General features: G+C 45.1%; 1 protein-coding gene across 1 annotated transcript in view; it reads right to left on the bottom strand.

The window, feature by feature from the left end:
- Positions 1-1734: 1734 nt before the first annotated feature.
- The window catches only part of Col4a4 (collagen type IV alpha 4 chain), a 121775-nt gene continuing 100020 nt past the window's right edge, over positions 1735-23489 (bottom strand). Inside the window, exons 39-48 of the mRNA XM_038339472.1 lie at positions 22570-22698; positions 22363-22476; positions 20689-20844; positions 19826-19933; positions 18633-18641; positions 15191-15316; positions 9687-9803; positions 9115-9303; positions 7236-7522; positions 1735-6925 (exon numbers count right to left, since the gene is read on the bottom strand). Of these exons, the coding sequence (XP_038195400.1) occupies positions 6656-6925; positions 7236-7522; positions 9115-9303; positions 9687-9803; positions 15191-15316; positions 18633-18641; positions 19826-19933; positions 20689-20844; positions 22363-22476; positions 22570-22698 (1505 nt within the window). The 3' untranslated portion in view covers positions 1735-6655. The remainder of the gene's footprint in view (positions 6926-7235; positions 7523-9114; positions 9304-9686; positions 9804-15190; positions 15317-18632; positions 18642-19825; positions 19934-20688; positions 20845-22362; positions 22477-22569; positions 22699-23489) is intronic.

Below are 23489 nucleotides of genomic sequence, written 5' to 3'. Positions count from 1 at the left end.
GGAGCCAATAGATACTTGAGGAATGAAGTAGAAAGATGTTCATTCCTATAATGACAGGTGGTAAACCAAAGTGCTTCTCAAACTCCTGTGTGTGTGTGTGTGTGTGTGTGTGTGTGTGTGCGTGCAGGTGCCCAGAGAAGCCAGAAGAGGCTATTGGGTCCCCTGAGACTGTGAGCTGCCCAACATGGGTGCCGTGAACAAATTCCAGTTTTCTGAATGAGCAGCCACTAGCCTTAACCACCAAGCCGTTTCTCCAGGCCCCAATACCCTGACATTATTTTTAGCACGAGTTCTCTTTAGACATTGATGGGCTAGCCTGTCTAGCCAGAGAGTTCAGGATCCACCTGACTCCACCCCTCTCTGTGCTCGGCCTGTATGGACAGTACCTCTCCAAGCTTGAGTGTCCATAGGTGTTGGGAATCCAAACTCGGATCCTCTTGTTTATGCCGCAGGCACCTTACCAACTGAGCCGCCTCCACTCTCGTTATGCGTTCTGAAGCAAACTGGCTTTTCTGAGACCAGAGGAACATTGTATCACCCATTTTAAATATTCCCCGTTTTTAACAAAAACTTGCGCCAAGAATACCCATGTCCAGCAGTGCGTGCTGCTGTGGTTTGGATATGAAGTGCCCCCTGTGCTCACCCTGTCACCCTTCAGGCCGATGTGTTGAAGCCTTGTGTTGCTGATGAGAAGTGGTGATTTCCAGAGGTGGAGCCTAGTTGGAGTGAGCAGCCGTGTGCTTGGAGACTGTGCTGCTCTGGGCCACTCTTGGTTGCTCTCAGTCTGTTTCCTGGCCACCATGATGCGAGCAGCCTCTGCTCCATGCTCCCACAGCATGAGACTCGGCTATACACCTCAGTTAATCCAGCAAAGCTCCAATGGAAGCTGAGTTCAAATAAACTCTCGTTCTCAATTGTTCTCAATTGTTCTCAGGTGTTTGATGTCAGCGATGAAAAGCTCGCCAGCACAGGGAAGTTACAAGTCTCAGTATCTTACCGTGCATGTCTCCTCAGTTGGCCTTCATACCTTCAGCCTTTCAAATAGTCCTGGGAGTAGGCAGCATTGTCTTGCTTAACTAACATGACAACTAAGGCCTGTCAGGGCTGAGACTTATATTGCCCACCACCTGTAATTAATTAATTCGACCCTCTTGCCTGAGGCCTGGTTTTCTTTCTTTTCTCCACCCAACACAGAATAGAGAAGTATCCTTCGCATAGCCTCAGAATCTCACTCTCCCCAGCCTTGGCTCTTCCTTCTGGCAAATCCACCTTATTTTCCCCACTCAGCCAGTTCTGGGGACAGACCGCATTACAAGGTAACTTTAAAATAAAGATGGGCACGGTGCTGGGGTGGTATCTCAGTCAGTGTTTGCCTCGAGAACATGAGGATGAGTTAAACCTTCCAAAATCCACATTAAAGAAAGGAAGCCAGGCGTGGTGGTGCATGCTTTAATCCCAGGGTTGAGGACACAGAAACAGGTGGGTACCTGGAGCTCCTGGCCAGCCAGCTAGCCTACTTAGTGAATTTCAGATCCATGAAGATGCCATCCAAAAAAAAAAAAAAAAAAAAAACAAGGTGGATGGCACCTGTGGAGCAATAACTTGGGGCCTCTAGCCTACATATGCATAGCACACACACATACACACAACCTGCACATACATACATCTGCCTATAGAACACATAAAAGGAAACCCACTTTGGTTTAAAAGGAAATACATTCATCAAGACAGTGGTTCTGGAAGCCATCACACAATTTTATATATAATGAACCATATCATAAGTGACAATACAGCAAATATTTATGGGTCAACGGTAGATCGGGCATCTTGCAAAAGTTGCATGATCAAAATTTTTTACTCTAAAACAATAGGTTAGAGAAAGTGATGCAGTTTATCAAGTGTGTTTCACATTTTCGCAATGAATCATTAAATATTTAAGCACCATAAGGTTCAAACATTTCCCATGGATATGGGAGCCAGGGACCCTGTTTTAAATGCATGATGCAGAGTTTCTTGTGGATAGCAGAATTGTAGAATGCTGACTTTTTTTTGATGCCAATTGTTTGGTCCCTGCAGACCTTACTCATAATGTCCCTGCAGGAAACTGTGATAACTTGTTGTGGTACAGTAACCAAGAACTGAAATAAAGAAGCATTCCCAAAGATGTTAAGAGCTGGCTAGGTATGAATAATTCTAGCCAATAATTTATATGCCCTGGGAGAATCAACATGTAATTTTATTTTTTTGGGGGGGGGGAGGAGACAAGAAATAGTTTTCATATTGAATACCTTATTTTAAATAGACGATGTGACGATAATTGGTGCATGGTGGCTGCTATGCACTAGGTAGGTAATAATCCAACTTTAATTTTCAACATGAGTGTAATGTCCTAAATTTTAGATGAGGAAAATTTAGCAGAAATCACCCATGGCAACAGAATTGGGAAGGGACACATCTGGACTGAAACCTGGGTCCATCCAGAAGTCCTCCTTTCCCCATGCTTCTTACAGCCAGCTATACCAGGTAGGACACAGCTGTTAAACTATTCCAGTGGACCCCTGATCACAAAGGAGAGCCGACTGTTTTGCGGTAACCTGCAGGAAGTGCAAAAGGAACTCTTCGATGAAGTCCAAGTCTCCTTGGTATTCTGCTGACTTTTACTAAGCACTCAAAACATACACGGACTTTGTAGATGCAACTTGGTACCAAGAAGTCTTTACATTGTGAGGGAATACAGATTGCAGCCCGAGCCGTCGTGCTATTTCAGTGAAGAATCTTCTTTCTGCCAAGTCTCTGAGCAAATCTCATTTCTGATTTCAGCTCATAGAGAAGTCATTTAAAAGGGCCAGTGCTGGTTGACTGGTGTTGTGTTGGTTATTGTAGTAAGAGCTTGTGGGTGTGTGGGAATGTTTAACGTTTTGATATTCTGAAGTAAGTAAGGCTTATTATGCTGGGCACCCTTTTACCAATGATATCTTATATACAGAGCTGAACATCAAAGGTTTAATAAGGTGTAGAAAATTGTCACATTCATATGCTAACAGTGGACATCCTAAGACGAGCAAAGCGTGGTCCCTGTCCCACAAGGGCCTCAGTTTTTAACCAGGGAATGAAGGGAGTGTGCTAAGATATCAGAGAATGGAGATGGAGAACAGACAGACCCCCAAGTCTCTGGGAAATTCATACACCTCCACTAGTCTACTGTGCTAGGATAAATGTGTGTCTACCAAACTAATGGACCCAAGGGAGAGCATCGATGGTGGAGAGAGGAACCAGAGACACAAATAAATGTGAATGTTTGGCAGATCTGTGTGCAACTCAGGCTAACGAGAGATGCTCGCAAGCCTCACAGTTCACGATGGACTTTCACCCCCATGTGAAGTCATTTGGATTTCATAGGCGGTGTGGTCATTGTGGATGATAAGCCAAAAGATAACAAAATCTAATTTGGGTGGAATTTAGAGGATGGCCGGGTTTTCAGACTGGAGCTATCTCCTGTGAGAGGCTAGGTGGAAAACTAGGAGCATGGATGGGGTAGTGGCCCCCATAAAAATGGGGATGTTTCAGCCTAGGGAACAGACCACAGGCAGCATAGACACCTGTCTGATGGAGAGGCTCCACTTACCAAGAATGAGGACCCAGAAAGAAACACCCAGTCCATGTTCTAGTATGGGGCCTCCAAGTAATTCCCATTAGGGATCTAAGCACATTCCAGCCAGACAAGGGCGGAGGTCCTAAAAAGGAGGTTTAGATAAGACCATCACAGTAATGGATTAGGATAACTACAAAGCTTTGTCGTGTACCCCGCTGAGCAAGGCTGTTCCAAAAACATTGATACGTAGCCAGGTGGAAAGAGAAATAATAACTTTTAAAAAAATAACACTCTCTTCTGTCCCAAGAATGGTTTTCCCATTGTTTTGCTCTTTTGGACCATTTCAAAATACATTTCCGCCCATGCCATATTCAGAGAAGAGCTGTGGAATCTATACTTTGAATTATTTCATGGTTTCTATCTCAGGGAGCTAAACTGCCCTCCTGATTCAGCCAGTCCTAACTTATTTATGAAGAGTGTTAATATCCTAACTGCAAAATGGAAGGTTTTGACATGTGTTCTAATGGTTCACCTGTTCCCCTCACCTCTTCCTAGAGCCTGTTCTCAGACTAAGTTCATCATGAACTATCAGGAGGCCTGGTTTGGGGATTCTGGAAACACAAGAGTAATGCAAATAAAAAAGAAGTGGGCCTCAACTTTAGACACTCAAAATATTCAACACAGATAGCATGAACTCAAAATCAAATAGGTCAATAGGAAATATTCTGCTACATTAAGAAAATATTTTATGTTAAAATAGAGATGCTCAGCCCTGGTTACGTAGTGAATTCCAGACTAGGATGAAACAATGTCAACCATGTCTTCAATAACAAAACAAAACAAAAACCTGGTTTCTTTATTTAAAAAAAAAATAAGAAAGAAAAAGAACAAAGGGGAAAAAAAGAAAAAATGGCTGAACTTCTAGTACATTGGAGTCTCTAGGAAATTGCCAAGATTTTGAAGCCAGCGTGGAGTTTTGTAGTGAGTCCCGGGCCAAGTTGGACTGCAGACTAAAAACTAGCTTTAGAAACAATAAAGTAAAATAGACATTATTGACCAGAAAGTTCTCTTAAGCTGCCATTCCCCCAGGAAACCTACACAAAAACGCTAAATGTATTCTGCATAAAGGAGCCCGTCATTGAGCAAAGGATGGCAAGGAAAACACGTCTTAGAAATGTTTTCCTGTTTACCTTTGCTTTCAATTATGTGTGTGAGTATGTTTCTGTGGGTGGGTATTTGCATGTGTACGGGAGTGCCCAGGTAGGCTGGAGAGGAAATGGAGTCAATGGTGACCGCGAGCCACCTGACCTGGGTGCTAGGAACCGGATTCAGATCCTCTGTGCGAACGGTAAGTGCCCTTAACTACTGAGCCATCTCTCCAGGCCCGGAAACAAAATTTTAACTGAGTTTTTCTTTCAGTTATTCTTAAGTGCCCTGAAAAGTGAGCTCTGACATGAGTGTCACCCTCAGGGGAAATGCCAGTTTTACTCTAGCTGGGGAAGGTTAGTTTCAAAATAATAATAATAATAATAATAACAATAATAATAATAATAATAATAATAATAATAATAATAATAATAATGTCTTTTCTAGCAAGGCTTTCTATTTGTGATTTGTAGCAGTCCGTGACTGAGTAGCCAACAGACCTTTCGGTATGCAGAAAAATCACTGCAAATTGTCACGGATCCTGCCCGTGTGCAGGAACTGCTAAGGTCCAGCGTCAAACAGCTGTCTTGCCATGATGCTAATACGATATTAAGAACGTTTGAAAATTGGCGAAATGGATGCTCCTATAAAAAAACAAAATCACAGGAGCTCAAAATTCAGATTGGATATCGTCTTTGTTTCTGTTCAAGAGAGCCCCACGCCTTCCTGGTGGGGTGACCCTGACATAAATGAATCTTCTTACCTAAGTTTAATTAAGCCAGCCCTTAATTTTCTCCCAAGTGCATAATGATAGCCCTGTCACTTCAGGAGCCAGTTGCCATTATGCGTGTGGAGGAGGAGCCTCACAGGTTCTCCTGGGGAGGAGAGCCAGAGGCTTTGTACCAGCCTCCGGATTGCCTGAGTAAGCCCCATGTGGCTTCAGTGCCATTAGCAGAAGGACACTCTGGCCCCCCGACTGGGGAAAAGTAGTCTGTTTGCAGGTTCCCTGGGACGGGGAGTCGATTTTTGTGAATCACTACCTTAATATTCATTAATAGCTTTTAGGCTCCTAATCCCTTATTGAATATATTTTTTCTATAATTGCTACTTTTCAAAAGGGTTGCCAGAGTAGGCATTTCTATTCTCTGTAAAATGCAGGAGAGAACATAATGTTTTATATTCGTCTGTGAAGTGTTTATGCTAATGTCGAGGCCCTGGAATACAGGACTGCAGGCCTTCCTGGCAAAATGACTCATTCTGCTTTGAAATAAACTGCTAATGCTGGCAGTGTACAGAGGCTGCTTTTCTTTTCTTCCTCCTTTTTCAAAACCTCTTTGGGCCATGGTCCCACAATTATTTAAAGTGCATGGTTAAAAAGAATAGATTATAATAGATTAGAGAGGAAGTCATTCTGAAACATTGAAAATCTCTGCTACAAAGCTTCATTTGTTGGCCTATTTATATTGTTCCTGTAAAATCTAGCCAGAAGCCCAATGGATTACAGAATAATTGACTTCAGTTGTCTGAGACGCTATCAACCAATGAATGAAGTCTTCAGCCATTTATAATCTGGTCTTTTTCATTCATTCGCTTTTCTGGGAATTAACACATGTTCAAATAAAGCCTGTTCTTCCATCATCTCAATAAAAGGGGAATGTGCGGGTTTCATCTGGATTGGTGGGGGCCAAACAAATCCACGTGTGCAGAGTTCGCTTGATCTGTAGCGAGGAGAAGGAGGGCCCCTGGAGGAGCCACGCTGCGACAGGGCGTGGCTGAAGGACGACAGGGCGTGGCTGAAGGAGACAGGGCGTGGCTGAAGGAGCAGGGAGAGAGCACCACTGAATTTGCTACAGTAGTTGGGGCATCTTTTCCTCCACGGAAGTCTCTCTTCATGCCCGTTTGCATGTTTTTAATCCTCTAGCTGTTTTGAATTCGCAGGCAGACCTGACACCGGCTGATTTTCTGGCGCTGGGCCTGAACGTCTTTCAAGGTGTCCGGTGACGGGCTAGAGGAAAACTGCCGGTCTGGGCTCACCGTGGTCAGCCAGAAGCTGTATTTATTGGCAAAAAAGTGACAGGTTCCCTGTCGGCCCTGGCATTCAAGGAATGGTGCAGCTCTGAAGTCTTCTAGGCAGCTGCCAGGTGACACCAGGGCCTGCCCTCCTCCTTGGTCCCCAGCTCCTGTGTGCTACCGAGACAAAAATGAAGCGTTAAGGCTCAGCCAATCAGTGACACACCTGGCTCTGCCGAGGTGCACTAAGAAGTGTTTGGGGTGACTATGTGAAATGGAGCCAATTTCACTGATGGCTAAAGTAAATCCATCTTCTACCAAACTTACCAAAGAATAATGAGAAAAAAATGAAAACTAATAGTGACGGCCTTGTAGCTCAGCGGGCTATAGTCCGCACTGGCCTGGACGACCTTGTGTCCTCTGGTGTCTACACAGTACACAGAACTACCATCTAGACAGGCATAAGATTCAGGGGTAGGAGACTCACCATCAGGAATGAATATCCGATCCACAGACTCCTCCAGCCCCGTGGACACGGTGGGATGGATTGGTCCTGACTGTGGACCGCCACTGCCTGCGCTGGGGCCTCACACACAGCGCAGCGGCTGATGTAAGGGCGGATCTCTTCCTCCAAGAGTGGCATCATGGGAAGAGGAGCCGCACTGGCCAACCAGTAGGACCTGTCGTTTCTCTGGGCATAGTGACACACTTGGTCAATGTTGCAGTAGGCAAAGGGTAGTGTGCTAAACACGGGAAGACAAGACCCCGCCAAGCCTTAGAAAGAAGATACACAGTCTATGAGCAGCCTGCTGTGTGCAAGAGGGTGACTCCCACAGGTGGCGTTTATAGACACCTGCTCCACCCAGCCCCACTCCTCCCATTGCAGACCCCGCTCCCAAGAAAGCCCGCTGTCAGCCGCTCCTCCTCTGGACGGTCTCAAGACCGCCTACAGACAACTTAAGACCCTGTACACAGATCTGCCACATGTACCCTTGTGTTCTATCTCCTGCCTTCCTGAGAGCCACCCAAAAGTGCTCGGCTTTGCCTTGCCCTGTTTATTAAATCTGCATTTATTAATTCAGTTTAACTTGGCTCTGAGAGTTCTTACACCTGTAAGAGTGGCCAAGATCAAAAATGCTCATGATAGCTCATGCTGGAGAGGATATGGGGTAAAGGGAACATTCTACAATTACTGGTGGGAATGCAAACTGGTACAACCCCTTTGGATGTCAGTGTGATGCTTTCTCAGAAAATTAGGAAACAACCTACCTCAAGACCCAGCAATACTGCTTTTGGGTATATCCCCAAAGGTTGCTCAATCGTGCCACAAGGACATGTGCTCAACTATGTTTATAGGAGCATTGTTTGTCATAGCCAGAACCTGGAAACAACCTAAATGCCCCTCGACTGAAGAATGGATAAGGAAAATGTGGTATATTAACACAATGGAGTACACAGCAGAAAAAAAAAACTATTAACATCTTGAGATTTGCAGGCAAATGGATGGATCTAGAAAACATCATACTGAGTGAGGTAACCGAGATCCGGAAAGGCAAATATAATATGTACTCACTCTTATAAGTGGCTTTTGGACATAAAGCAAAGAAAAGCAGTTTACAATCCCAGAGAACCTAGACAACAAAGAGGACCCTAAGAGAGACATACATGGATCTAATCTACATGGGAAGTAGAAAAAGACAAGATCTCCTGAGTAAATTGGGAGCAGGGGGACCTTGGGAGAGGGTAAAAGGGATAGGAGTAGAGAGGAGAACAGAGAAAAAATATATGGCTCAATAAAAACAATTTTAAAAAGATATGAACTAGCTAGGAATATGCCTAAGCTCCTGGCCAAGCAGTATTGTAATTAATATAGTGTCTATGTGATTATTTGGGTCTGGGCATCTGGAAAATGAACAGGCAGTCTCCATTTACAGCATAAGTCTGTGGTGGCCCATGCCTGTGGCTCCCTATGTCTGTGGCGTCCCATGCTTGTGCCCCCCCATGCGTGTGGTGTCCCACATCTTTACTTTAGCACTTAGGAAGCAGAGACAGGTTGGTTTCTGTGAGTTTGAGGCCAGCCTGGTCTACACAGTTCCAGGTCACCCAGCGCTGCGTAGTGAAAGCATGTGTCAAATAAAATAAAAGTGAGTAATAAGTAGACAGGTAATAACCAGTCACCAGAAAGAGGCTCAGTGGTAGTAACAGGATCATGGGAATTAGCATGAGAGGGTTGTTTTGTTCTTAAATAGTAATGCCATGGAAGATTAGTAGTTAAGAAGTTGATGCATCTGTAAGGTTAACCCCAGGGTTTTGCTCTCTGGACCATAGCATGGATGGCCCTGTATAGCATGGGACAGCATCCATACCGAGATCTTGATTGTGTGCCTTCTCCTGTCCTTCCATATATAACAGGCTGTACCCGGTCCAAAGCCGGGGCATACCCATAGGGCAGGCGGGTTCTTGATCTGTCTGACTGTGGAGAACAAGGAGAAAGCCACTGAGGTATCCAGGGCCAAACCCCTTGGGCCCAGGATCACCAATCGAACCAGGAGGGCCTGCAGAAAGAAAGGAAAAAAGAAAGAAAACAAAGCCCACATTTTAGGGTATTCCATTTAATAAGCATTTTCTAGTTTCAGCATCAGCATCAAAAAGCAGAGGGAAGCAGGACACAGCCTGCCTCTCAGAACTGCACCCTGAGTCTGTCAGTAGTTCACAGAGCACAAATCCTCTGCATGGAGGAGGGGTGTCTTAGAAACCCCTCACAATGGTTACTAAGGATAAAAACACCTCCCTGGTGACTGGGATATATTGATATAAAACAGAAAACATGAACATCCCTTGGATGCTAGCGGAGCTCGTATCCAAGGCAAATCTACTTGTGCATCCAATTTAGTGAGGGCTGCAATGTCACAGAACAGGGAAGGCAGGGAAACTCTACCTGGTGCTCCAGGGCAGCCAGCCTCTCCAGTGTCACCTTTGTGTCCTGGGGGCCCAGGAGATCCAGGGAAGCCATCCTGACCCCTCCTGCCATCCAGCCCAGGCTCTCCTTTGCACCCTGTGGGAAAGTTCATGATGATGGTAGGGAAACCTTCAGCATGTACATTCCATGAACTGCCTCTGGGTTCTTCCCTGCTTGAATGATATAGAATCTGCGCAAGAGCATGACATAAGCTTGTGACTTCCCAGGCAGCATGACATCATCAGCTTATGACCTCACCAGGCAGCATGACATCATCAGCTTATGACTTCACCAGGCAGCATGACATCATCAGCTTATGAGCCCCCCCAAAGCAACTGGGGAAGACTGAGGTTCCGAAAGGTATGGCAAATTGGCATTAGTTCCACCATGATCTGGGAAAGGGCTATAGCCCTAGACCAGGGAGGTGTTGAGAGAAATGTTATTCCATTTTCTTCATTTGATTATTATTGTTGTTGTTGCTTTTAAAAGATGTTGAACAAGTAATAGTTTTATAAACATTCTTTCAGGATGATGTTTTAAAAAATCTAGATGAAAGTGCGAGTCAAATTTAACAGGATTCATTTTTGTTGGTTGTGTTTGGTTGGTTGGTTAGTTGGTTGGTTGATTGGTTGGTTTTGTAGACAGAGGGTTTCTGTGTGTAGCTCCGGTTGTCCTGGAACTTGCTCTATAGACCAGGCTGGCCTCATACGCAGAGATCTGCCTGCTTCAGCCTCCCAAGTGCTGAAATTAAAGGCATGTGCAACCACCCCCAACTTAGGATTCAGTTGATTTTTATTTATTTACTTATTTATTAAGTATACAATATTCTGTCTGCATATATGCCTGCAGACCAGAAGAGGGCACCAGACCCCATTACAGATGGTTGTGAGCCACCATGTGGTTGCTGGGACTTGAACTCAGGACCTCTGGAAGAGCAGGCAATGCTCTTAACCTCTGAGCCATCTCTCCACCACCTAGGATTCAGTTTTTAAGAATGGCTTTTTATCAAGGGTCTGGGATGTGCTGTTTTCAAGTTAACTCCTTTATGTGAATTATCACCTGAATCTTTATAGTGGCCATATACAACCCAGTCTACACTTACTCCAGAGGGAGAGAGAAACCTCATCAGGCATGGAGTGCACACGTGGACTAACCAGGAAACAAAGGCAGAGATGGTGTCCCTCAGCCACTCTGCCCCACCTCTTGACAAGCTGCAGGTGCATCCCTGTGGATCTTGACACAACTGCCCTGGTCGTACAGGGTGTTTTAAGTGTTTGGATTCCTTTTCTTCTTTCCAGTTCCTTAACTGTAGTTGTGATGGGGTCATGGTAGCAGCTCATCATGTTTGTGGGTGTTTATGCTAAATCGTTTAGCTGAATTACTATCTCTCCGTGTTTCTAGACCCTACTTGTTATCTCCTTCCTTGTGCCACTCCTCTTCCAAATTCATAGTGAATTCCTAACTCCCGGTACCTGAGACTGTCTATATTTGGCAATGATGTATCTAAAGATATGATCAAAGCAATAACAAGGCCATTATGGTGGGTAAACCCAATCTGGCTTGGATCTTTACAGGAAGAGGGAGACGCTGCCACCAGAAAAGGAACCTCAAAAAAAACCAAACCCATGGCTGCCTTGATCTCAGACTTGCCCACCAGAACTGAGGGGTGGAGTATTTGTGTAGATATGTTCATTCCTTATGATGGCCAGAGCAAACTGAAACATAGTTTAAGACTGGCACATTCATCCAAAGGAGGACTGACCAGAGTTTGGATCTCAGCTCCCATATGGGGCGGCTCACAAACACCAGCAATTCCTGCCTGCTTAGGAGGGTGAGGGGGTCACTCTACTGGTCTTTCTTCTTGCCTCGGGCCTCCTTAACACCATGATGACAAAGCTGAGAGATGCTCTCCCAGACCTACAGAAGAAACAGGCTTTACCATTGACAGGGGAGACCATGGAAAATAAAGGGACCCACGGAAGACACTGTCCAAATCCTGTACCGTCAACCACAACCCAGCCCTGAAGAAAGATTCCGGGTCTGGGGCTGAGAAGCTAGCAATATGGGGCGGGGGGAGGGCAGACATCATTTCCTTCCCTGCATTGCTCTAAGATGCCCCTCTTCCTCCCCACCTGCACCCCTGCTGCCCCAGTTGAGGCCCTGGCTGAGTTTGTTTTTTTTAACTTTTGCTCCAGTAACTGACTGGAATACCCTGAACCCCAATCTTCCTTGTCAAGCAGGCCTGAGCAATTCCCAACCACACAGGCCCTTCTGCTTTTGAGGCAGAAACCCAAAAGAGTCCAGAACAGCAGCCTTCAAATTTGTCTTTAAATCAGCATCTACCACCATGGGTTGGCCCAGGTTCAGAAAATCCACATTTCTGGCACATTCCCACTTGGTGCTGATGCTGCTGTTATTGGGGAATCACATTTTGGTAACGACTGCTTCTAGACTTCGAAGTTTACAGCTCATTCTGGCAATGAACTTGGTGGTATATTTTGAAAACCCTATATTTCTTCCTAGTTTATGTTGCTCCTGCTCCTTTTTGTAATTTTTGTTCTTATTTCTGCCTGTTCTTTTTTTTCTAGAAACTAACTTAATGTTTTACACCCGCCCACCATTTTTATGTTCATATGTATGTTTGTGTGAGCACACACATGCATATGTGTGTGTGTGTGTGTGGGGGGATCCATGCATATTCAGGTTTCCACAGAAGGCAGAAGAATGCATGGATTCCTCAGAGCCAGAGTTACGGGTGTAGTGGGAGCTGCCCAGTGTGGATGCTGGGATCTGAACTCTGATCCTCAGAAGTGAGCAGCAAGCACTCTTAACCGCTGAATCATCTCTCCAGCCTCCATCTGCCAACTCCTAACACAGGAAGTGGCACTCAAGGTGCTTGTAGTAAGGAAACAATTCCTACAGCAGCTATAACAAAGAGATTTCCTACTTATTCTGTCACTTGGTGATGTCAGACCACCAATGACAGTTAATTCATCACCAGCCTCTTTGACATGAGGACACAGAGTGCCAGGGCAGAGCTCCTGTAGTCAGGTTATGAGTGTCCCTTCCTAGCCATCACACTTCCGCTCGGTCTATCAGAGATGCCTCAGTATGAAATATTCATCACCCAGACAGACAGACACACCTTGGGAGCCGCTTATCTGAGTGAAACGGTGAAACTACCTTAAATCCATTTAAGGTGTCCCGGAACAGCAGCGCTCAGAACTCTTAGAAAAATGGATCTTGAAGCCCTCTCCGCATTTGACAAGACAGGAAATCTAGGCTGGGGCCAGCAATATGAGTTTTTAAAAGCTCTCCAGGGAGGAGGGGTAAAGGAAGGGATCTGGAAGTCCCATAAGGCTTGAAATTCCAGGCTTTAGATGTCCCTCACCCTTCTCTCTATCTGCAGGTTACCCCTGCTAACCTTCAAGACATCGGCGCCTGCTGTCGGTACCTATCTTTTCCTTCTCTGCTGCTCCAAGAGCATGGCTTTGTTGGATTCATTTGTTTCTTGCAGAGTGCTGGCACCAAAACAATCGATAAATAATTCATGAAAGTGGTAGTTAAATGAATTATGGCACAATCAAACAATGCAATATTCTGCAGCCGCCGCAGACAATATTGTTGGGAAATATGTAATGACACAGACCTAATGGCATGTTCAGAACTGCAGTTTGCAAAACAGAGTGAGAAGACGGACTCTTTAAAACCGTGCCGAAATAAGAGGGGACAGATACACAGCCAGCCGTGCCTCCCCAAACTGTGTTTACTTTCTTTGTTTTTCTTCTTGTTTAAATCCCTATAATCTGTTTTGTGTGAGTGTGTAGGTATGTGTGTATGTGGGTCCCAGTACATATTTGTATGTAGGTGTGTGTGTGTTTGCAAACATTTGTGTGTAGGTGTGTCTGTCTTCGCGTATACTCATGTATAGATGTGTGTGTGTTCATGCACATTCATGTGTAGGTGTGTGTGTGTGTGTGTGTGTGTGTGTGTGTGTGTATACGCTGATGTAAAAACCAGAGATTGGAGGCAAGCATCTTCCTCAATCACCCTCCACTTTATCTTTAGACAGAATCTCATGGAACCTGACACTTACTGACTCACCTAGTCTGGCTGTGTAGCTAGCCCCGGAGTTCCTACTGTTGTCTTCCTTCCCAGCACTGGGATTATAGGCACCCTGGCTGCACCCAGTGGGATGTAGGCGATGAAACTGAGCTCTACAAGCTTATGCAGAAAGTACTTTACCACGCTGGTGTGGTTGCTGCTCACACCTTTAATCCCAGCACTCAGGAGGCAGAGGCAGGCAGATCTCTGTGAGTACAAAGGCAGAGTTCTAGGACAGCCAGAGCTAGACAGACAAACCTTGTTTCAAAAAACAAAATAGGAAGGAAGGAAATAATTTATCAACAAAGTCATCTCCCTACCTCCAATAAAGTTTTGGGGTTTTTGGTTTTTTTTAAAACTTCCCTAGAGACTGACACTACCACAGTCGATAACCATACATCTCCCTCACAAACAGTTCTCAGTGTTAGGTGTTTCTGTCTACCAGGGGCCACGTGTTAACATCTGGAAGCATTTCTGCTTGTCACAAGGTAGAGGTCCAATTTCTAGTGGTAGAGACCAAAGACATGCCGCAACACCCCACGGTGAGGGGCCTTTCTCAGAACAGATCCCAAGCTGCTATGGTCTCTAGGATTGCAGGAAACCAAATGACACAACATTCCGTTCTCCCTCCACGCCCTTTGGCTCTGCACTGGAAAGAACTGTGTCATGGCCAGGCTGTGGAGGAAGCAAGAAACGGGTTGGTTCCCAGCCTCCCTTCTGATCCTCTGCACACAGATGCTGAACTCAAAGATGCTACAATAGGTCCGAAGGGGGCCATGCTTTCCGGAACCCAGCACCCTCTAGCTCAGCATAAATTACACAACGTGGGCAGGATCCACAAGAAGAAAATAAACTCCATGGAAAATACTGTTTCCCAGCACAGTATGGTTTTGGTACTAACAAGGGTTCTCCCACCCTGACGGTGACTGACCAGGGCTCATCAGGTCAGTTCTGGGCACAATACAGCCATTGCCAAAATTCAGAATGACTTGCTCTGTTCTCCTCCATCGTCTAAGTGGGTCCTGTTCTTCTCTTGTCTCATGAGCTGTTTCTGCTCCACTGGTTCACAGTTCAGTCTTTTTTTTTTTTGTCTGTTTTGGGCTTTTGTTGCTGTTGTTGTTACTGTTCAAAACGAAGCCACCTACTCTGAAGTGCTATGGGGTTTCCAAACGCATCCTCTAAGAGCTGGGCAAAGCTAAAAGGTTTAAATAGGAAAGAGGAAGGCTGCGTGGATCTAGAATCCAAATCCCTTTGTGTTGACACACAAAAAATGTAAAAGAGGAAGAAAGTTTTCACAGAGTTAGATTCCTCTTGAAAAACAATATCACGAAACACATAGGTTTTTATTTTGACAGTGAACTCAGAGGAGAAATTTATACCTGGTCCAGGGGGGCCTCTCTCTCCAGGAAGCCCCACGGCTCCCTCTGGTCCTCTGGGGCCTGGCACTCCAGGAAGTCCTGGGATCCGAGGACAGGAATCCAGGTCGGCGGGAGGCCCCGGTTCACCTGCAATGGGAGTCACTGCTGCATAAATGGATTCCCATGCTTACGAACCAGTTCCTTCTACATTCTCTAGTGAGGGACAGATTCCTGACATGGCGCTCAAACCTTAACAAGACTCTTTAACAGTCCGGTGTAAGCTCTGCAACCATGGAAACTTGCCCTGCTCCCTGCAGGGACACTCACAAACTTTCTAGAAAGCCTTTGTGGATTAAGCGACTGCTGGAGTCCGAGATGGACAGCCCGTGAGAGCAGAAATAGAGACTACTCACTCTTGGCTGAGGTAGCAATACTTTGATGTCCTTCAAGGGATTTCCAACCTTTGTTCCGTATTTTACTAGTGAGCTAGGCATAGGCTTCACTGCAAGAAAAACTAGGGGTCCCTAGAGGTCGGCTTAAAGTGTTCCGAATTCATTATACTGGAACCAGGTGGATTCACCCAGTATCGGTTTCCTCTGTGTGAGTCAAGATGGCCAGAGGCTCCCATGCAGTGGTTTTTCAGTCTTGAATAAATGTTGGAATGATCTACGGGGGCAACAAAGTAGACTGTTACCCGCCACCCTCCAGAATACTGTGGTACTTGGCAGCCTCGGCTCTGCCCTCCACTTCGGGCTTCATAAACCCAGCTACAAGGGATTTTCAATCATTTTGCAGGTGGGACACCTGGAATTTCTGAGGTGAACCCCAAGGCTTGGTATGATTTTAATTCTTCAGGTGGTTCCAGAACCATTGGCACAATGCGGAGAAGCACCAATACAGAGCTGACTGCAGACCGGCACATTGGAACCATCTGCCAATAAGTCAGAAAGCAATTTCTGAATTGGGAGATCTGAGCTAGACTCTGACGTGTGCATTTCTAGCATGTTCCCAAGCAAGGTGAATCGTGCTGGCCAAGCATTCTGACCTGGAGGACCACAGCACTGAGGGGCTGACACTCTCTTAGCATACTGCTTGTATTCACATCGAGACAGAAAAGCCTCAGTCAGTCACTCTGGAACATCCCACAGGGGCTAGAAATACCACTGAGCAATACCGAGAACAGCAAAGAGACACCAAAGGCCTTGTGTATCAGGGCCTGTGCGGAGCGCTTCACCACTCCGTTCCTCGAACAACCATGCCACAGGCTGCGTTTTCAGACTATCCCAGGTAAGAAAACCCCAGGGATACGTTACATATTTATAGTTACACAGTTCAGACATTGTCCAAACTACAATCCAGAAGGCAGTGGATCCAAATGTACTTTCCTAACCAGAATATCAACTTATGGTTCTGCCTCAAGGTTGTTCTCTGTCTCTATATTTCTCTGTGTCTGTATTTCTATTGTCTTTGTCTCTGTCTGTCTGTGTCTCTGTCTGTCTGACTGTCTCTTTTCTCCCCCCTCTTTTTATCTCTCCCCCACCCCGTGTGTGTGTGTGTGTGTGTGTGTGTGTGTGTGTGTGTGTGTGTGTGTGTGTGATGTGGACGGGACCCATGGATACCCATGCTCTACCATTGGGTTACATCCACAGCCCAAGGACTCTTAGTATAAGTGTAATAAATTCTAATTAGAGAAATGTTGAAAACCACACCACTTGTTTAGTTACAATTTTCTTGAAATTCATGCAAATGTGCATAATGGTTTTAAATAGCAAAAATGAAGGAGCAAGACTCTTTGAGGAACTCTGGCCATGACCACCAAGTAGCGAGCCACACAATAGTCCCTGTGTCTTTGCAGAATAGACCTAAAGTCTTTAAGCTGCTTAGAACTGAACCTTTTATAAAACATGGCTTGAAATTATAAGCAACACAGGCCCAGAGAATTTCTCACAATATGTCCAGTTTAAGGTAAAATTGGACTTTGCCGCAAGGCTACTGAGATACACAGGAATGTCTCCTGTTTTCCCGGGTTAAACTGGACCTTTCCAAGAAGAGGCTAAGTCAGGGGAGCTTGGCTGATTCGTTGTCTGTTGTTTGTTTTAGTTGTTGTTTTGGCTTTTTGAGGTAGCATCTCACTTTATAGCCAATGGCAATTTGGATCAAACAATCTTCCTGCCTCGTGCTAGTATTACAGAGGTTTGACACCTCTCCCCCTTTTGACTGGACTTTAGGTAAAGACTAAAATATTATCTTTAAATGAATTCCAACTTACCACACAGAGAGGGCAGAAATAAAAATTCAACATCTCACTTTAATTTTAAACTATGAATATATAAAATAGTATAATTTTCTTAAAAGTTTTCGTCCTGTTTTTCTTTACCTTTTGATAATGTTGGAACTGAAAGAAGGTAGGTAAACACGTCTCTTCTAGAATCCCTAAAGTAATTTATGGGTCTGTTTCCAGGGTAATTTCGTTGGAGTAATAACAAACACTTGGAAAGAATAAATACACATTTTCATAATTAATTTCTTTTTCCTCTTTTTGTTTTTTGAGGTGAATTGGGCTTACAATTTTCTTTTAATTGTATTGTGTGGTGTTTGATTGCATGTATGTCTATGAGCCATGTACAGGCCTGGTGTCTGTGGCTGCCAGAAGAACAACATATTCCCTGGAATTAGAGTTAAGAACAATCGTGAGCTGCCATGTGGGTGCTGGGGATCAAACCCTGGTCCTCTGGAAGAGCAGCCAGTGCTCTTAGCTACTTAACTACTGAGCCTTCTCCGTAGCCCCCTTTTTGTGGGTTTTTGAGAAAAGGTCTCATTCTATAGCCCAGGCTAGCCTGGAAGACATGGTAAGTCCTCTTGCCTCAGCCTCCCAGTGCTGGGATTACATACATGATCCACCACCACCACCCAGGCCTGCTTTTCACCTTTTGAGAACTTTTTTAAAATTCTCTTTGAAAATGCCAGATACAAAATCACACATTGCTGCTGTGTGAACGGACGGTCGTGTGAACATTTTACTTCTGATACACAAATAAATTTGTTCTTGAAAATGGACTTGCCTCTTTGTGGGTATAAGGGCCCATCTTTTAGTAATGTTGGTGTTGCTCATTTTGGTGGCGTTGTAAATGTTTCCATTGTAGGAATCCTAAGAGGAGCTGCACTATTGTGGGTGGTAGCATCCAACAATGAGAGCGCTATCAGCTGAGCTGAACTCTTGTCACTGAGCTGGAGTTGCGTGAGCTCTGTGCCTATCTCACCCTGACACCTTCTAATGAGGGCCAGGACCCTAATACGAGATCACCATGGCTGCAAAGAAGGCATTAGAACGATGATGCCAGAAGCGCCATCTACACAAAACTGCAGTAGATTAACTCACAAACACAACGGAAAGGGTAAACGCAGGCATGACGAGCAAATAGAGTTGGGGGGGGGAAATTATCCACTTCACTGCAACTCTTACCTCTGCAGCCTGAAGAGATCCAACGCCGAAATGCAAAACGAGGCGACGGTTTTCACGTGGTGAAGAGAAAATTGAGATTTGTGAGGGAGGATAGAAGTGAAACCAGTGGCTGAGAACATAAATAATCATTTGAGGGCGCGTCGGTGACAAGCAGAGTGACAGCGCCGTATTTACATAAAGCATCTGCATCATTGTGATTGACAGAAGCCGTTGCGATTTTGCACTAATGGAGTGTTCATCGTCGCAAGGACTTGAAATGAAGCTCTCTTGAGGAGCTGACAATGCTGGCTGATTTTCTATGGTGAATGTGTCCCGAATGAGTGTGTATAGGAATTATGGCACTTAAAGGCTTCTGAAAATTCTGTACTCATCTGTCACGTTTCATAGATGATATGCACAGAAAGGAAGCAAGAAGAATCCCACTACCGACCCTCCGTCAGGCTGTACTGTGACCCCTGATGAAGTAGAGTGTTGTTTGTCCCACAAATATTGCAAAACATTCTGAATTATCACTGCATATCTAGGATATTGTTCGGTGATTTATTTTATTTTTTTGGTTTTTTGAGACAGGGTTTCTCTATAGCTTTGGAGCCTGTCCTGAAACTAGCTCTTGTAGACCAGGCTTGTCTCAAACTCACAGAGATCCACCTGCCTCTACTTCCCGAGTGCTGGGATGAAAGGCATGGGCCACCACCGCCAAGCTTGTCCGGGGACTTTTAAAGACATTACTTCCACTCACCTTACATGCATATGTCTGTGTGTCCTTTCTCTTCCCAATTCATCATTACGGTTACAAAGTATTGGCTACATACTAATTAGGTCAAATAACCTCCCATCCTATAGGAACTAATGTGCTTTTCAGAAAATAGACATCTATTGAAATCCGGGGGCGAGAAGTAAACACAGAATCCTAACAGTAGTCAAAGCCTCCTTTGTCTCATGGCTGAAAAGCACACAGATATTTATTCCTTTATAAATAGTACGTCTAACATCAGATCTTAATTCGTAAATGTATTTGTTCTGAAAGTTTATCAGGCATGAGATTTGATGGGACAGTCTGAAACAAATATATTCTTTATCTCAGACGAGCTTAACTTGAAGCAACGGTTTCTGAAGACTGCCCCTCAGAGTAACTACTTAAATGGGAGGCTGTCTGGGCTTGTCTTAGGAGATGATGGCCATCAGAAGCTTACCTGGAGGGCCTATGGGCCCTTTTCTGCCTGGAGGGCCAGGTAGTCCCTTCTCTCCAGGTGCCCCAGGAAAACCAGGTGGCCCTGGAGGCCCTGGGAACCCCATTGGTCCTAAAGAAAAGGCAATGGTGAGGGATGATTACAGTGACTATAACTGGTTTGGCATCTGTAGAGTTCCGCTCCAAGAAGGAGCAGGGCAGAGTCGGTGTGACGGAGGTGCTTTGCCTTATTCTGAGACATGGTCCTGCTCTATAGCTCAGGCTGTCCTGGAAAGCACTATGCAACTCAAGCTGGTTTTAGACTCATGACGATTCTCATGTGCCAGCATCCCATGTGTTGGGATCTCACACATGAGCCACCACCATGCCTGCTTAGTTTCACTCCTTAAGTGTGGCTTCTACATTTTTAAACCACGTGTGTAAGGTTTCTTAAATTTCTATGGCTCAGTTCTGGTCCAGAAGATACATTCTTGATTGTTTCTAGCCTAGCTGTTTATTTAAGGTAGGTCTCATGTACCCTAGGCTAGCCTTGAACTCACAATATTGCCAAGAATTTTCTTGAACTCCAGATCCTCCTGCTTCTGCCCCCCACGTGTTGGGATTACAAGATAGAACCACCACCCAGGCTGACATGCTAGGCATCCAACCTGGGGCATTCTACCAATTCCAGCCCATGTGTCTTCCTTTCGATTTTTAATTCCAGCTTGAGGATGTTTTCGAGGCAGCCAGAACATCTTTTAGAAATGCCATCATTGTTTACAGAAGAAATATGAATGACCTCATGTGAGGGAAGACGGTACCTCAGACCCTTAGGGTAAGGTAAAGAAGGTCTTCACACACTACCGAACGAACAGCCAACACGCATACCTTTCTGACCATCTTTGCCATCACATCCTGGGGCGCCCTGACACCCTGGAGGGCCTGGTGGGCCTCGGGAACCAGGGGGTCCAGGCAAACCACGGTCACCTGGATCCCCTTTCAGAAGACTGACATTCCCGGGGGAGCCTGGAGGCCCAGGTGCTCCTGACACAAGGAGGAAGCAAAAACATTCTTTAAGTCAAAGACAAAGGTGAATATTGGTGGCTTGAGAGCACCTTAGGGAGTTAAATACAGCGATTTGCAAACAAGGCATGTAAAGAATCAGAAAAAAATAAGAAAACCAACAGTATCACAAGTGAAATACAAAATGTATGTCATGGGGCCCAAGTCAAGAAAAGCTAGGTTAGTAACTAACCTAACTAGTAACTGTTAAACTAAATAGACCTTATTTCTTCTGAACCATTTGGAAGATATCAGCTAATGGTTGATATCTTCAATCATCCCATTGGTTTAACTGGTTGCATGGATGGATGGATGGATGGATGGATGGATAGATGGATAGATGGATGGATGGGTAGATAAATGAGTGGATGGTAGGTTGGGTGGGAAGGAGGGTAGGTGGATGAGTGGTTAAATGGATGGATGGATGATGGATGGATGGATGGATGGATGGAAGGATGGATGGATGGAAGGATGGGTGGATGGATGGATGGATGGATGATGGATGATGGATGGATGGATGGATGAGTAAATGGAAGGATGAGTGGGAAGGATGGTAGGTGGGTGTGTGGTTAAATGGACAGATAAATGGGTGGGTGTGTGGATGAATGAGTCTTTGTATAGATGGGTGGGTGAGTGAGTGGATGGTTGGCTGGATAGATGAATGGGTGGGTGGATAAATGTATGGTTAGATGAATGGCTGGGTATATGGGTCGAAGGTTGAATGGATGAATGGGTGGGTAGCTGGATAGATAAATGGATGAAATTTTAAGAAAGAAAATGTAGCTAATGAGAAATAAATGTGCCCTCAAAATTATAATTTTACTTTAAAACAAATATCTATACATAGCAGTGAGCTGATCCCAACTTACTGTTACTTACTTCTGCACTTCCTAGCACAGTTTTTACTCCTCTTATTTTTTGCATACAATCCCACCCTTACTAAGGTATGTGTCTCCACATAAGAGTTCTATGAGCCAGTGGCTATCAACAAGGAAGAACCCATGACTAACCTATGCTCTTTGTCTGTAGCCTAGACCCACCTAGTCTATCTTTTTTTTTTTTTTAATCTGCTAACGACTTCCATAATCTGGCCCATCTCTGTGCAGCAGTGAGAGGGGCAACAGGCACCGCTGACGGCCCATGTGGGAACGTTCTGTGGCTCTCTAGGCCTGTGGGCGGGTGCTAGAGAACAAGGAAGCACAACTCTCTCCTGCTGGACACTTGCTGCAGGCAGCGTCCATCTAGAGACGAGGAATGTGTGGTCCACCTCTGTGTACCCAAGCAGTGGCTGTCTGTTGCAGCCGACATAGAAGAGTGAGTGGGCTGTGTTGTGGGCCTGGGAGATACTGCTACCTGTGCTGCTACTCAGGGCATCTCACTTAATCCATCTGCTCAGTGGGTAGAGCCACTTTGGCATTTCTCAGGGAGATGCTACAGCCGTATCTAGCTAGTAGTTTTTAAGGAAGAAACCACTGCCATCCCGTCATGAAGCCATTGTACCTCTTGGGCCATCCGGGCCAGGAAGTCCCCAGTCTCCAGGTGGACCTGGATCAGGAATGTCACCTTTAGCAGGTCTTCCTGGAGGACCTATGCCACCAGGTGGTCCTGGTCTCCCTGGGGAAGCACATGTTCATCCGTTAGCCTCATGACAGCTGAAATGTTTGGAACTAGGTCTCGAGGAAAGATTAAAAACATGCTGCTTCTTACCTGGGCGTCCTGGGAGGCCTTTTTCTCCAGAAAGGCCTGGGGGAGAAATTCCTGGGCTCCCAGGGTCACCTCTCTCTCCCTTTAGCCCAGGTATTCCCATGGGCCCAGGTGGACCCATTTCGTGCATACCTTAATGATAAAAACAGCGCCAGTATTGCATCTATGAATTCATCCCTGTCACCTGAAAAGGACCCACCCCTCAGCAGGAGTGTGGCAGAGGAAGTGGTTGGTTCTGCCGAGGGACCAAACTCTGGTTGCAATGATGCTCTAGTTCCTGAGCCCCCATTTCTTGCTTATGACCTATCACACTGACCAACCACATATTTGTTTTCTTTGGGGGTTTTGTCCCAAATTTCAAGAATTATTAGTTTCGAAACAGTTTCACAAAGCAAAAACAAAAACAAACAAAAAATTAAAAGAGATGATTATACATAACTCGGAACAAATTGCTTAGAAAATTGCTTAGAAATCTGAGTGGAGACTGGTCTACTATAATTTGGAGCTTCCCATTAAAGGGGAGAGATTTGGTTTCTTGGAAGGGTTGAATATTTAATAAGATCAATTGAAAGAACCACCAAGCAAATCTTAGGTGACCTAAGTTACTTTTTGAATATCCAAAATCCACAAAGATTCTGTCTCTCTCCAACAGTAGAGTCCCGCCTAGCTGTAAAATCCTTTTTCTAACAAGTATTCAAATTCATGAGTTGGGTTCAACTACTATGTCTGATGTAGGCTATTTTAGTAGGGAAAATGATTCAATAGATATATTTTAATTGAATAAGCTGAAACATGCAGTTGAAGATTAACCCATCTGTAATATAACCCCCAATTTGGAGCTGGAGAGATGGCTCAGCAATTGAGAGCACCCGCTCCTTTTCCAAAGGCTCCAAATTTGACTCAAAGCACCCATGTTGGACCAC

This window comes from Arvicola amphibius, chromosome 8 (assembly GCF_903992535.2).
Source record: "Arvicola amphibius chromosome 8, mArvAmp1.2, whole genome shotgun sequence".
In the NCBI taxonomy this organism is placed as follows: Eukaryota; Metazoa; Chordata; class Mammalia; order Rodentia; family Cricetidae; genus Arvicola; species Arvicola amphibius.
The sequence above is the reverse complement of the archived record's forward strand: the minus strand, read 5'-3'. Positions and strand labels throughout refer to the sequence as shown.